Genomic DNA, 15,455 nt, shown 5'->3' on the forward strand with positions numbered 1-15,455 from the left:
TGGCGAGAAAATTAGTGTTACCTAGACAATCTGGAAAGATAATGGACAGTGATTATGAGATAATAAATAAATAACAATGTACAGTACTTATAAATGCATCCTAGAGACAGAGAAAAAAAAAATCTAAACACAGTTCTTCCCCAGCCTCAAAACCCACAATACATCCTCATCACTTCTTCTTCTTATCCTGTGTGAAATCGAACCAGGCGTTCAGCAGTTTCTTGCTGTAGTATATCTGCCAGGCGTGCACCTGCACCGCCACCACTATCACAAGGTACATGACGGTGACTGCCGCTCAGCCGAAGATGAAGCGGTAGGCCTTGCCTTGGCGGTAAAGCTGCTGGGCCTCAACAAGCTTCTTCCGCCGTAGAAGAGTGAAGCAATGGAGAACAGGCCCGAGCTGATCATGGAGATCACCAGGTAGCTGATGTTGTTCTTGGGAAGCGACAGTCTGCTGGTGACCAGTGGAAAGAAACTGATCAGGTACGGTTACTCCCATCTGTAGGGCTCGGCCACCGTGTCGCTGGGCACCAGGTCGAGTTTGCTGACGGTCACCTGGGCCGCCACCATGAGCCACAGCAGAAGGTGGACGAAGTTGAGCTTCCGCAACTCCGACTTTAGCAAGGCACTGGAGGCACAGGGAAAAAGGGGAGAGGGAGCTGAGACAGTATGTTTAATGATCCGACAGAAAGGCAGGCAGACAGACAGACAAGCATACAGACAGACAAGGGTATAGACAGATATGATTACCTCATCTGGTACTGTGTGGCCACCTTCTCTCTGTGTTTGAAGTCACTCCCATCAGTACCTGCAGCTCCAGGGCCCACACGAGACATCATGGTAACAACCTGCTTCCCTGAAAACCATGTAACAAACAATTATTAATCTTCCTAGACTAGTAGGCTTGGGGCTCTACTCGATCCTTATCGCTGAAATTCAGCGCTAAAGCACAATTGAAATGTAAAGGCAATGTTCCCGCGTTGGCAGAGATGGCAATCACGGTAAACGTTGCATATGTCTGCTCAGTTGGAAATTACCTTGTCACGACTTCCTCCGAAGCTGCCTCCTCTCCTTGTTCGGGCAGGCTTCGGCGGTCGTCGTCACCGGCCTTCTAGCCACTGCCGCTCCTCATCTCATCATTCCATTTGTTTTGTCTTGTTTATTACACACACCTGGTTCATATCCCCTCATCAGTACCTGTATAAGTGTTCCCTTTGCCCCTTTGTCTTTGTGTGTGATTGTTTATTGTGGAGGATAGTGAAGCTCGGTGGAGCTCCGTGTATTTTGTATCACCAGGATATTTTCCCGTGTGCCTTGTATTTTCCAGTGCGCAAAACAGGAGTGTTTTGACGCATTACTGCGTAACTCTGTATTTGCGGAATAAAGCCTGTTATTCTGTGATTTACCCTCCTGCGCCTGACTCCTTCAACATCACCTCATCACATACCTGTACCCTTTCCTGCAGTCAATGACCAAAAGCGCCCTCTTTGGCCTCATGGGTGGAAAATTATTAATATTTTTGATGATTTCATAATTAATAAAGATGATAAAAAAATAACAATCTGGTGTTTCTATGTCAAACAGTGTTGTTACATTTAATTATTCTGTGATGTACTGTATATAAATCAAATCAAATTTTATTGGGCACATACATATATTTAGCAGATGTTATTGCGGGTGTAGCGAAATGCTTGTGTGTCTAGCTCCAACAGTGCAGTAGTATTTAACAATTCACAACAATACACACAAATCTAAAAGTAAAAGAATAGAATTAAGAAATATATAAATATTAGGACTAGCAATGTCGGAGTGGCATTGACTAAATACAGTAGAATAGAATACAGTATATACATATGAGATGAGTAAAGCAGTATGTAAACATTATTAAAGTGACTAGTGTTCCATTATTAACGTGGCCAGTGATTCCAAGTCTATGTATATAGGGCAGCAGGCTCTAAGGTGCAGGGATGCGTAACCGGGTGGAAGCCGGCTAGTGATGGCTATTTAAGAGTCTGATGGCCTTGAGATAGAAGCTGTTTTTCAGTCTCTCGGTCCCAGCTTTGATGCACCTGTACTGACCTCGCCCTCTGGATAATAGCGGGGTGAACAGGCCGTGGCTCGAGAGTTGATGTCCTTGATGATCTTTTTGGCCTTCCTGTGACATCGGGTGCTGTAGGTGTCCTGGAGGGCAGGTAGTTTTCCCCCGGTGATGCGTTGGGCAGACCGCACCACCCTCTGGAGAGCCCTGTGGTTGCGGGCGGTGCAGTTGCCGTACCAGGCGGTGATGCAGCCCAACAGGATGCTCTCAATTGTGCATCTGTAAATGTTTGTGAGGGTTTTAGGGGCCAAGCCAAATTTCTTCAGCCTCCTGAGGTTGAAGAGGCACTAATGCACCTTCTTCACCACACTGTCCGTGTGGGTGGACCATTTCAGATCGTCAGTGATGTGTGCGCCGAGGAATTTGAAGCTTTCCATGTTCTCCACTGCGGTCCCGTCGATGTGGATAGGTGCTCCCTCTGCTGTTTCTTGAAGTCCACGATCAGCTCCTTTGTTTTGTTGACGTTGAGTGAGATGTTATTTTCCTGGCACCACTCTTCCAGGGCCCTCACCTCCTCCCCGTAGGCTGTCTCGTCATTGTTGGTAATCAGACCTACTACTGTTGTGTCGTCTACAGACTTGGTGATTGAGTTGGAGGCGTGCATGGCCACGCAGTCATGAGGGAACAGGGAGTACTAGAGCGGGCTGAGCACGCACCCTTGTGGGGCCCCTGTGTTGAGGATCAGCGAAGTGGAGGTGTTGTTTCCTACCTTCACCACCTGGGGGCGGCCCGTCAGGAAGTCCAGGACCCAGTTGCACAGGGCGGGGTTCAGACCCAGGGCCCAGAGCTTAATGATGAGCTTGGAGGGTACTATGGTGTTGAATGCTGAGCTAGTCAATGAACAGCACTCTTACATAGGTATTCCTCTTGTCCAGATGGGATAGGGCAGTGTGCAGTGCGATGGCGATTGCATCGTCTGTGGATCTATTGGGGTGGTAAGCAAACTGAAGTGGGTCTAGGGTGTCAGGTAAGGTAGAGGTGATATGATCCTTAACCAGCCTCTCAAAGTACTTCATGATGACAGAAGTGAGCGCTACGGGGCGATTGTCATTTAGTTCAGTTACCTTTGCTTTCTTGGGTACAGGAACAATGGTGGACATCTTGAAGCAAGTGGGAACAGCAGACTGGGATAGGAACAGATTGAATATGTCCATAAACATTCCAGCCAGCTCTGGCATGCTCTGAGGACGTGGCTAGGGATACCGTCTGCATCCTAATATTACAGTGTAATATTGGGATGCAAACTAAAAATGTAATACATTTCAACTCTATATCTAACATGGTACAGGTGTCTTCTTTTTTTAAGCCCATAACCATATGTGTGTGGTGTATACTTTTGTTTCAAAGTAGATTTGTTTAAGACTACCAAGACTCACTCGGCATGACCCTGATTTAGCCCACTGTAGTAAAAGGCTAAATTTATGGGATTGAATAGAGCCCCAAGTGTCCATTTTCAGCAAAAATTCTAGAAGACTCTATGTAGTAAGTCTACATCCAAACCAATTATTTAATGTTAATTTTTTTTGCCTACATCTAATCCTTTAATAATGAGTATTATGTGTTTTTCACATGCATTTCATCCAAATAATTGATTATGCAGACAGACAGACACCGATGTGATGATCAGGCTTCTATTTCTACCCTAAAACAATTGAATATTAGAAGCTCCTCTATTCTTGAAGTTTTTTTTATCAAGAACCATATAATATCAATAAATATGAATGGCACAGCAGTAGCTACATCTATTGAGCCCGGTGTTGCCATGTTCTCAGTTTTCCGGCAAATTGGGCTACTTTGAAAACGATGTCGCGGGTGAAAATGTATTGGTCGCTGGTGGCAGATTTTGGGCTACATCAAAATTGCACCGCGGCCGCCATTGCATTTCTCTTTTTTTATTTTTTATACATGCCTTCGGAAAGTATTCAGACCCCTTGACTTTTTCTACATTTTGTTACGTTACAGCCTTATTCTAAAATTGATAAAAAATGTTTTTCCCCTCATCAATCTACACACAATACCCCATAATGACAAAGCAAAAACAGGTTTGTTGAAATTTCTGCTAATTTATAATTTAAAAAACCCTGAAATATCACATTTACATGAGTATTCAGACACTTTACTCAGTACTTTGTTGAAGCACCGTTGGCAGCGACTACAGCCTAGAGTCTTCTTGGGTATGTACCTACAAGCTTGGCACACCTGTATTTGGGGAGTTTCTCCCATTCTTCTCTGCAGATCCTCTCAAGCTCTGTCAGGTTGGATGGGGAGTGTTGCTGCACAGCTATTCTCAGGTCTCTCCAGAGATGTTGATCGGGTTCAAGTCCAGGCTCTGGCTGGGCCACTCAAGGACATTCAGAGACTTGTCCCGAAGACACTCCTGCGTTGTCTTGGATGTGTGCTTAGGGTCATTGTCCTGTTGGAAGGTGAACCTTCACCCCTGAGGTCCTGAGCGCTCTGGAGCAGGTTTTCATCAAGGATCTCTCTGTACTTTGCTCCGTTCATCTTTGCCTCGATCCTGACTAGTCTCCCAGTCCCTGCCACTGAAAAACATCCCCACAGCATGATGCTGCCACCACCATGCTTCACCGTAGGGATGGTGCCAGATGTCCTCCAGACGTGACGCTTGGCATTCAGACCAAAGAGTTCAATCTTGGTTTCATCAGACCAGAGAATCTTGTTTCTCATGGTCTGAGAGTCTTTAAGTGCCTTTTGACAAACTCCAAGCGGACTGTCATGTGCCTTTTACTGAGGAGTGGCTTCCGTCTGGCCACTCTAAAGGCCTGATTGGTGGAGTGCTGCAGAGATGGTTGTCCTTCTGGAAGATTCTCCCATCTCCATCGAGGAACTCTAGAGCACTGTCAGAGTGACCATCGGGTTCTTGGTCACCTCCCTGACCAAGGGCCTTCTCCCCCGATTGCTCAGTTTGGCCAGGTGGCCAGCTCTAGGAAGAGTCTTGGTGGTTCCAAACTTCTTCCATTTAAGAATAATGGCGGCCACTGTGTTCTTGGGGACCTTCAATGCTGTAGACATTTTTTGGTACCCTTCCCCAGATCTTTGCTTCGTCACAATCCTGTCTCGGAGCTCTACGGACAATTCCTTTGACCTCATGGCTTGGTTTTTGCTCTGACATGCACTGTCAACTGTGGGACCTTATATAGACAGGTGTGTGCCTTTCCAAATCATGTCCAATCAATTGAATTTACCACAGGTGGACTCCTATCAAGTTGTAGAAACATCTCAAAGATGATCAATGGAAACAGGATGCACCTGAGCTCAATTTTGAGTCTCATAGCAAAGGGTCTGAATACTTATGTAAATAAGGTATTTCCGTTTTTTTATTTAATTAAATGTGCAAAAATTCTAAAAACCTGTTTTCACTTTGTCATTATGGGGTATTGTGTGTGGATTGCTGAGGATTTGTATGTGTTTAATACATTTTAGAATAAGGCTGTAAAGTAACAAAATGTGGAAAAAGTCAAGGGGTCTGAATACTTTCCGAAGGCACTGTATATATGTATTTCACTGTGACCTGCTGCTGCTGACTATCAGGCAGTGAGCAGGCTGTAACTGAGTGAGTGAATTGTGGAGAGGGGGAGGGCCGGAGGGGTGTGTGTGCTTTGAGAGCACTGGTTGAGAGAGTGCTACCGCAGAGGCGGCTCAGTCACGGAGACAGAGTAGCACGCGCACACGTCGTGTACCAGTTGTAGGTAGGCTATTTAACTCGACACCCTTTTTCCATAAAACATATTAACGCGTTAGAACTGATATAACGGCGACAAAGCATTGGAAAATGACTTTAGGCGCACTAGAGCTCTTTAGATAAATTCACTCAGAGGTGGTTAAAATCAACCGCATTCTAATGTCGACTTTTCTTATGGATAACAGTATCAAGCTAGGTTTTTACTCATGCTGAGTTCTAGGGGTTCTGGAGCGCTACGCGAGTAGAAATTTGAAATGGAAGTTATGGAACTCCCTCGCGTGCTTGTATTATGGGAAAAAGTCCGCAATGAAAATGACATTAAATGTGGAGCATGATAGGCTACATTTGCATCTGTTGGCCATCAAGTAGGCTATACATTTATATGCTATTGCAGGCTACTGTAGTCTACCGTTTGATACAATACATATATATATATATTGAAATTACGATATCACTGGAGTCATTGCAAATCAATTTGTGTCACTTGTGTAGCCTACCTGGACCTGGCAAACTGATGTAATAAATAGCCTATAACTCAGTTTGTTGTTGTAGCCTTGTGTTATGATGCAATTATTAATGGCCATGTTTAGTTAATTAAATTGGAAGTTATCAATTGTGATAATCGTAGCTCGGCATAATAAAAACAGGGTGAATAGATGACAGTGACATGTGTTGCACGCATGCGCGGAACATCAGTCGCAGCATCCCTTTTTTTTCACTGAGCTTTTTCTCGCAGCATCCTTTTCGAGACTTCTCGAGACTGGTCCATTGATTATTTGGGCTGCATCGGAAACATATGAACTGTTGTTAAGAAACCAAAACATGTGTTTTTGGGTTTTGCGGAAAAAGAAAGCACCTCTTATAACGAGGAAATACATGTACATGCCCCTATAGATGTGCCTGAAAACTATAGGATGAATCTAAGAAATAATATACTATTTTAATAGTAATCTGAACGAGTCAAGGTACAGTAGCCTATCTGTCTGACAGCACAGTTTCCTCATCTCTTCGCCATATGGTATATCCAGTCAGCTGCAATATGATCATGACTATAATTAATGACTGCATTATTAAACCAGAGCATATTTACTGTAGCCTAGATCAGGAGCAAGTACAATTAGTTTATTACATTTGGACTGGTGAACTGCACTTATCTGATGTGCACTTATTATGGTCACACAATAAAATAATAGCTGTCTTGATATACACTGAGTGTACAAAACATTAAGAACACCTTCCTAATATTCACCATCAATTCGTCAAGTGACATCAGTAAGGGATCATAGCTTTCACCTTGATTCACTTGGTCTATTTTATGGAAAGAGCATAATGTTCATAATGCTTTGTATACTCAGTGTATGTTGAAAAAATAGTAACAAATGACCTTCTAGTTAAATCATCTTTATTTTTTAAAGTAACAACATCAACAGTATAACAGTAAAAACAGAAAAACTCAGGGTTTCTTTTGGTTTACTGAATATTTAGCACCATGGGCTCAAATAAAGAAAGAAAACTGAATTAATATCTGGAGTCAATTTTCTCAAATGTTTTTTGTAATTACATAGGCCCCCTTTCCACCTTTGCACATTTAAAATCAGGAGGTCAGTATTCAAAATAATACATTATAGTGACAAATGCTGCAGGATATTTTTGGTTATCAGTCTCCATCAAGCCTACTGTGCTGGGGCCCTGGGGGGTAGAAGGGTAGGGGCGGGGGAGATGGGTGAGGTAAGGGTAGAGGGCTGAGTTATAGGGACATATGTGTGGGGGAGGGGGAGAGGGAGGGGCATGCAGGAAGGCATTTTCTTTTGACATTCTATTCTTTGTCTTTATTCTTTGGGCTCCACAAGGAAACCTTATTCCATAAGTCTCCTCACTAACTCATGGTTTGGTTTGGCCATCATGTTCTCTGATTGACATCAAAGTATTTATTATTCTTCAATCTTAACCTCCACATAGAGTACCTATAATCAGATTATTTAAATTCTGTACTGCTGAGCCAAGAGGGATTACACACCTTTTCCCAACGTTCATTCAATTAGCTTATTCAAATGTTATTCAAAAGAATCACAATTGATTATCAATTTATCTCTTACTTAGAGAAAAGTATAGGCCCCTCTAAATGAGGGTCTGGGTCTTGGTCAAACTTTTTTCATACATCTGTCAGTATAACACTACTGCTTTATTCAGCTGACAACCAACACATACAGTACAGCAAGAAAAGGGTTTGTAATGACAGCAGTGGTCTTCATAATTCTGGGTACAACAGTGTCTGTTGGAGCATTATTCTTTGCTTGCCACAAGAGGCATTGCTTTGCACAACACTAATACACCCATAATACATGATATTGCCATCCATTTAATGCAACAAAATCACCTCTTTAAACTTCACAGATGATGCTTGTCTGCAAAAGTTAAAGAATCAACCAAATCAACCAAAAACATAACAAGAAAGTTACGCAACAAACTAAAACGTGACATAAACCATTGCACCACTTTATTTGAATCTTGAACTCTATTGGTTTTCAGTTACCTTTCTATAAGTACCGTTATACAACATTTCAGGTGCCATTTTACTAGGCATTCAATTTGTTTTCTTTAGTAAAAAAAAAAGTTTTTCAATTTACATTCTTTGCCACAGTTTAATTAATGGCTGCTGCCAGTTTGCAAAGGAACATGTAGGGGCTTGGGAAAACACATGGTACTCTGTGGCAATACAAGAGCTTTATCTCTTTCTTCTACTGAGTTTCCACATCAGCCTGTGCTGCACTTTAAATTAAACTGATACATACATATAACTACATTTCACAATATGTGAACCCTATTGATGTAATGGCATCTTTTAATGCAGTGTTGTAACATTGTGACAAGTCATAAGAGCAGTAGATAGATACATAAATTGTTGTACCCCAACATAAATGGCTATAAAAACTGCATATATGTACACTCACACACACACACACACACACTCCTCTCTCAGATTTTCCCGGGGACGGTCCGACGCTTCCTCCCATCACTTACGATCTCAACAACATCGATCTCAACAGATAGTTGATGTTTAAAAAAAATGCGATCAATTTAAAGACTTCTATAACCAATGTTTACATTTCTCCAACATTTTCTCTCTCTGTCACTGTCTCTTCCTCTCTATAGTTTTGTGTTGTTACATGGGGTACAACAAGTACCCAGAGAAGGATGAGTGGACGTATTGGCCAGCGTATAGTCCTGCGGCCTGGTCCGAGGGTAGCTGGAGGTACACAGTGTCCCCGGGCTGTAGAGGTAACACTGCGCTCCCCGATGCCTGATCCAGGAAGCCCTTCTTATACTCGTCATACGTGTACATCACAGGCTCATCGTTCCTCATCAGCGCCACCCACACATTGGCCCCTTTGCAGTGGACGTGGTAGGCAAAGTAGTAGATCCCGGGCATGTCGCAAGTGAACACGCCTGTCTGGGGGTTGTAGTTCTGACGGCCGTTGTACAGGATCTTGTCGAACACCACAGGCGTGCCCACTGGTGGGAAGGGCGTGGTCACCAGAGCCGTGAACGCGGGCATCTCCAGGCCGTTAGCGCCCATCACCTCTCCGCCGTTTCCTCCGTATTTGCCCTTCTTGCCATAGCCGGCAGTCTTGACTCCGTCCAGCCCAGGAGGAATACCCATCTCAGGGAGGACTGCTCCCATGTTAGGGGAGAGGGCGGGGGGTCCGGGAGGGCCTGGGGGACCAGGTAGACCTGGCTGGCCAGGGTTTCCTGGTGGTCCTCCAGGACCTTCTTTACCTGGAGGTCCAAGAGGACCAGGGACACCGGGGTTTCCCTTACCCTCAACGCCGGGAAGACCAGGTAATCCGCTGTCACCTTTAGACCCAGGGGCACCAGGAGGTCCGATCGGCCCACCTGCACCTCCCAGACCTGGAATGCCCTTAGGGCCTTGGGGACCCTTGTCGCCTGGAAGTCCTCCCTCTCCCTTTGGCCCGGATAGGCCTGGAATGCCAGGGGCACCTGGTAACCCTTTGTGTCCGCCTTCCCCCTGGGGTCCTACAGGCCCAGCGGGACCCCTTGGCCCTGGCTCTCCTCCATCTCCAGGGAAGCCGTTCTGACCAGGCAGTCCAGGAGGACCAGGCTCACCCTGGCCACCTGGCAGCCCCTTATTACCTCCCTCTCCAGCCTCTCCTTTTGGCCCTGGTTGACCCAGACCTCCAGGGGGTCCCATAGGGCCAGGGGGACCAGCTGGTCCGATTGTTCCAGGCGGTCCAAGCACACCGGGAAGTCCTCCATGGCCTTTGTCTCCCTTTGGTCCTGGGCCTCCGGGCATCCCACCCATCCCTTTATCTCCCTTGGGTCCTGGGAATCCGGGTTTTCCGAATCCGGGCAATCCAGGCTTCCCCGGCAAACCTGGAGGGCCTGGGTGCCCTTTCCCACCGGGCATGCCTGGTTGTCCCGGTAGACCATTCTGGCCTGGTTTTCCCTGGCCTGGCAGCCCTGGTGGACCGGTCTCTCCGCCCTCTCCTGTTGGTCCAGCCAGCCCCTCCTCTCCAGGCGGGCCTGGTTTCCCTGGTCCTCCTGGTGGCCCCGGTAAGCCATTCATTCCAGGCTTGCCCACGCCGGGCATCCCTCCCTGGCCTGGAGGTCCAGGGGGTCCTACTGGCCCTTTGTGGCCTGGCTGTCCTGGCTGTCCAATTCCCTTGTCACCCTTGGGTCCTGGTAATCCTGGTAGTCCCGGCAGGCCCTTATGTCCTGGCTCTCCTTTGGGTCCTGGTTGTCCTGGCAACCCCCCAACCCCTGGTTTTCCTATCCCCGGCAAACCTGGAGGACCAGGGGGGCCCTGAGTCCCTGGCTGCCCCATTTGACCCTCTCCACCACTGGGGCCCAGCTCTCCAGGTACTCCTGGCTCTCCCATGCCACCTGGCTTGCCTGGAATTCCCGGGAGTCCTGGTTTGCCTACACCAGGGAATCCTGGGGGACCAGCGGGGCCTGGTTTTCCTTCAACTCCTGGCTGTCCTTCCCCAGGAGGTCCTGGTGGCCCAGCGGGTCCCTCAGGTCCCGGAGGCCCAGCTGGGCCCTGCTCTCCTGGCAGGCCTCCAGGGAGACCTCCTGCTGCCCCACTGGGGATGGTCTGACCTGTAGGGGATAAGATGTCCATTCAGTCTAAACATTGCAAGATGGCAGTCATAATACAAAATTCAGTACAAGAGCAAAATGAGGTACAATCTGCGTGTGTGTGTGTTTGTGTGTGTGTCCTAACTAGAGTTAGGTTAGGTAATGAACATTGAAGATTTACATAATCTCAACATAAACAACATACTATTGGCCTACTCCATACTAGAGATTGCCATTCGGTCTCACCTTTGTCCTGTCCACCGTTGACTACCCCACCTTTACGGGGGTACTCCTTGCCCATGTGCATGGGCATCTGGGGGATCTCTTTTCTGTACTGGGGGTACTGCATGTGGGGCATCTCCTTGCCTGGCCACTGCTGCTGTGGGTGCTGCTCTTTGCCGCCCATGCCAATGTGGGACAAGTGTGGCATAGGCTGGTGCTGCTGGGGGTGCTGCTGGGGGTGCTGCTGGTGCTGCTTGTGTCCGTAGTATGCCCCCGCGTGGACGAGAGGTAGTATTGCAAGCTGAAGCAAAGCCACAAGGAGAGGGAGAGGGGCTGAGAGGGAAGGCACAGCCATGGCCTGGGGAAGACAGCAGAGGAGAACTCTGTTAGACAATCATTTAATTGATCAATTGATTAAAAAGTCTAATTCACAGTCAGTATGTATTTTTCAACCAAATACGAAGTCAAACATACATATATGACAATAAAATACTTGCCATATGGCTGGAACTATGAAAGCTTTTCCCAATAGAAAGGGATTCATACCCTGATACACCTTTGCATTGCTCTGGCTCCACCTGCTGGACACTAAATAGCAATGCATTACAACGACAGTGCAGCCCACAGCTGACAACAACCAGTCACTCAACACTCAACCATGGGCCAGCCTTTTTAAACCATAGAAAATGAACAAAAAGTATATATTGCAAGATGTGGTAATCTTACAACAACACTGCTAACTGACTACATTTACATTTCACAGACACTCTTATCCAGAGCGACTTACAGTACTGAGTGCATACATTTTAATACTATTTTTGTACTGGTCCCCCGTGGGAATCGAACCCACAACCCTGGCGCTTGCCATGCTCTACCAACTGAGATACACTGGACCTAGGCAGACCGCAGACCGTTGGCTCCCACAATGTTTCCAGTGCTGTTGCCTAGGGTTGGGTTTATGAGACTACTAACTGACTGAGCTTTCAAACAGCTGACGGAGCAAAATGACAAAATGACTAATAGCCCTGTTATCAGACAAATGATCAGACAAACGATCTGACAAGGACATTTATACTTGACATGAAAGCTTCTGAAAAAACCTACCAGATCAGAATAAAACACAAATGCTTTTCAGCCTACAAGTCACACCAGAAAAAAAGCAGTAAACATTTTACTCAAGATAGGGAGGTCAGAAAATAAAGTATTCTCTGTTATTTCATAAAATAATGAATCATATAATGTGGCTGTTTTTGGCTAGCCCTTTGATGTGTCTCTGACCTTCTACTTTGAACCCTCCCAGATGTTCCTAGGAAATGAGGGTGCTCCATCAAGACCCAGCTACAGCATGGCAAAGAGCGCCAGGACTGAAACTGGGAGATGGTGTTTCTTGGCTTTGGTCCTCTTTTGTGTTACTGTAGCCAATTACATTTTAACGCATTAAAACACAGTTAAAATTCCAATGCTAATGTTTGAGTTTGACTGTAATAGTAAGGATTGTGTGAGAAGTAATACTAATTGATTGGTATGCAGTCTCAGAAATATGTTGTTAGAGTGATGTACTTACAAAGGCTTGGAATTTACGAGAATGCCATTGAAATTACTGAATATATTGTCACTTACTGTAGTTTGACTGTTTGATCTCTCTCTCTCTCTCTCTCTCTCTCTCTCTCTCTCTCTCTCTCTATATATATATATATATATATATATATATATAACTGTATATATATATATATATATATACAGTTGAAGTTGGAAGTTTACATACACTTAGGTTGGAGTCATTAAACTTGTTTTTCAACCACTCCACAAATTTCTTGTTAACAAACTATAGTTTTGGCAAGTCGGTTAGGACATCTAATTTGTGCATGACACAAGTAATTTTTCCAACAATTGTTTACAGACAGATTATTTCACTTATAATTCACTGTATCACAATTCCAATGGGTCAGAAGTTCACATACACTAAGATGACTGTGCCTTTAAACAGCTTGGAAAAGTCCAGAAAATGATGTCATGGCTTTAGAAGCTTCTGATAGGCTAATTGACATAATTTTAGTCAATTGGAGGTGTACCTGTGGATGTATTTCAAGGCCTACCTTCAAACTCAGTGCCTCTTTGCTTGACATCATGGAAAAATCAAAAGAAATCAGTCAAGACCTCAGAATTTTTTTTGTAGACCTCCACAAGTTTGGTTCATCCTTGGGAGCAATTACCAAACGCCTGAAGGTACCACTTTCATCTGTACAAACAATAGTACGCAAGTATAAACACCATGGGACCACGCAGCCGTCATACCGCTCAGGAAGGAGACGCGTTCTGTCTCCTAGAGATGAACGTACTTTGGTGCGAAAAGTGCAAATCAATCCCAGAACAACAGAGATGCTGGAGGAAACAGGTACAAAAGTATCTATATCCACAGTAAAACGAGTCCTATATCGACATAACCTGAAAGGCCGCTCAGCAAGGAAGAAGCCACTGCTCCAAAACCGCCATAAAAAGCCAGTCTACGGTTTGCAACTTCACATGGGGACAAAGATCGTACTTTTTGGAGAAATGTCCTCTGGTCTGATGAAACAAAAATAAAACTGTTTGGCCATAATGACCATCGTTATGTTTGGAGGAAAAAGGGGAAGGCTTGCAAGTCGAAGAACACCATCCCAACCGTGAAGCATGGGGGTGGCAGCATCATGCTGTGGGGGTGCTTTGCTGCAGGAGGGACTGGTGCACTTCACAAAATAGATGGCATCATGAGGAAGGAAAATTATGTGGATATATTGAAGCAACATCTCAAGACATCAGTCAGGAAGTTAAAGCATGGTCGCAAATGGGTCTTCCAAATGGACAATGACCCCAAGCATACTTCCAAAGTTGTGGCAAAATGGTTTAAGGACAACAAACTCAAGGTATTGGAGTGGCCATCACAAAGCCCTGACCTCAATCCTGTAGAAATTTTGTGGGCAGAACTGAAAAAGCATGTGCGAGCAAGGAGGCCTAGAAACAAGAACACCATCCCAACCGTGAAGCATGGAGGTGGAAACATCATTCTTTGGGGATGCTTTTCTGCAAAGGGGACAGGACGACTGCACCGTATTGAGGGGAGGATGGATGGGGCCATGTATCGCGAGATCTTGGCCAACAACCTCCTTCCCTCAGTAAGAGCATTGAAGATGGGTCGTGGCTGGGTCTTCCAGCATGACAACGACCTGAAACACACAGCCAGGGCAACTAAGGAGTGGCTCCGTAAGAAGCATCTCAAGGTCCTGGAGTGGCCTAGCCAGTCTCCAGACCTGAACCCAATAGAAAATCTTTGGAGGGAGCTGAAAGTCCGTATTGCCCAGCGACAGCCCCGAAACCTGAAGGATCCGGAGAAGGTCTGTATGGAGGAGTGGGCCAAAATACCTGCTGCAGTGTGTGCAAACCTGGTTAAGACCTACAGGAAACGTATGATCTCTGTAATTGCAAACAAAGGTTTCTGTACCAAATATTAAGTTCTGCTTTTCTTATGTATCAAATACTTATGTCATGCAATAAAATGCAAATTAATTACTTAAAAATCATACAATGTGATTTTCTGGATTTAGATTCCGTCTCTCACAGTTGAAGTGTACCTATGATAAAAATTACAGACCTCTACATGCTTTGTAAGTAGGAAAACCTGCAAAATCGGCAGTGTATCAAATACTTGTTCTCCCCACTGTATATATATATATTTTTTCTTCTCTTTCCCTCACTGAATCCCTCTGTCACCGTCTATCCCTCACTCTGTCCCTCTCTCATACAGAACACAGAGCTCTGATGGTCCAAGTCTATACTGAAGGCTGAATACCAGTATGTTAGAGACCAGCCCTCCAAACCAAAGCATTCTACCGAGAGCTGGTCTGGCCAAAATATGCAGTAGGAATGAGTTTTCCGAGTTGGCTTGGCCAGTTAGCGAGCCAGTTCAATCCAATCAGTTGTCACAGCTGACCTTTGTGAATGAGAAATACTGATGGAAGAAGGATGGAACACATTTGTTGAAGAGGCTATTATTCTGTGTTTCTGTCTACTCATACTTACCATAGAGTGCATACTTTCTGAAGAGAAATAAATAAAAGTTGCTGTTTCTGAGGTTCTCTGGGGTTTTTACAGTATGTTTCCTGTCAAGCCTCCGAAAAACAGCAGCCTCATTTATAACACATACCATTTTACAATAGATAGGCTACTATTTCAAAGTCATGCACAAGATTCAACCACAGGTATGAATGATAACAGAACTACTGACATACACAAATATCTAATGCAGCAATGCAGGTCTACAGTGAGAAAATATACTGAGGGTATGGGTAAGTCAAGTTGTAA

At 45.2% G+C, this 15,455-nt stretch overlaps 1 protein-coding gene and 1 pseudogene across 2 annotated transcripts in view; both read right to left on the bottom strand.

Annotated features, from left to right (window-relative positions):
- Window positions 1–169: 169 nt before the first annotated feature.
- Window positions 170–839, bottom strand: LOC311129658 (protein jagunal homolog 1-A-like; annotated as a pseudogene). The gene is made up of 2 exons: window positions 751–839; window positions 170–628 (listed from the first exon to the last, which is right to left on the bottom strand). The product of its transcript is annotated as a protein jagunal homolog 1-A-like (transcript).
- Window positions 840–7,241: 6,402 nt separating this feature from the next.
- col8a1a (collagen, type VIII, alpha 1a) overlaps window positions 7,242–15,455 on the bottom strand; it is a 77,249-nt gene continuing 69,035 nt past the window's right edge. The window contains exons 2-3 of the mRNA XM_084161988.1: window positions 11,142–11,475; window positions 7,242–10,916 (exon numbers count right to left, since the gene is read on the bottom strand). Coding sequence (XP_084018114.1) covers window positions 8,962–10,916; window positions 11,142–11,472 — 2,286 coding nt within the window. The 5' untranslated portion in view covers window positions 11,473–11,475 and the 3' untranslated portion in view covers window positions 7,242–8,961. The remainder of the gene's footprint in view (window positions 10,917–11,141; window positions 11,476–15,455) is intronic.

This window comes from Coregonus lavaretus, assembly GCF_964263955.1.
Source record: "Coregonus lavaretus genome assembly, chromosome: 5".
Taxonomy (NCBI): domain Eukaryota; kingdom Metazoa; phylum Chordata; class Actinopteri; order Salmoniformes; family Salmonidae; genus Coregonus; species Coregonus lavaretus.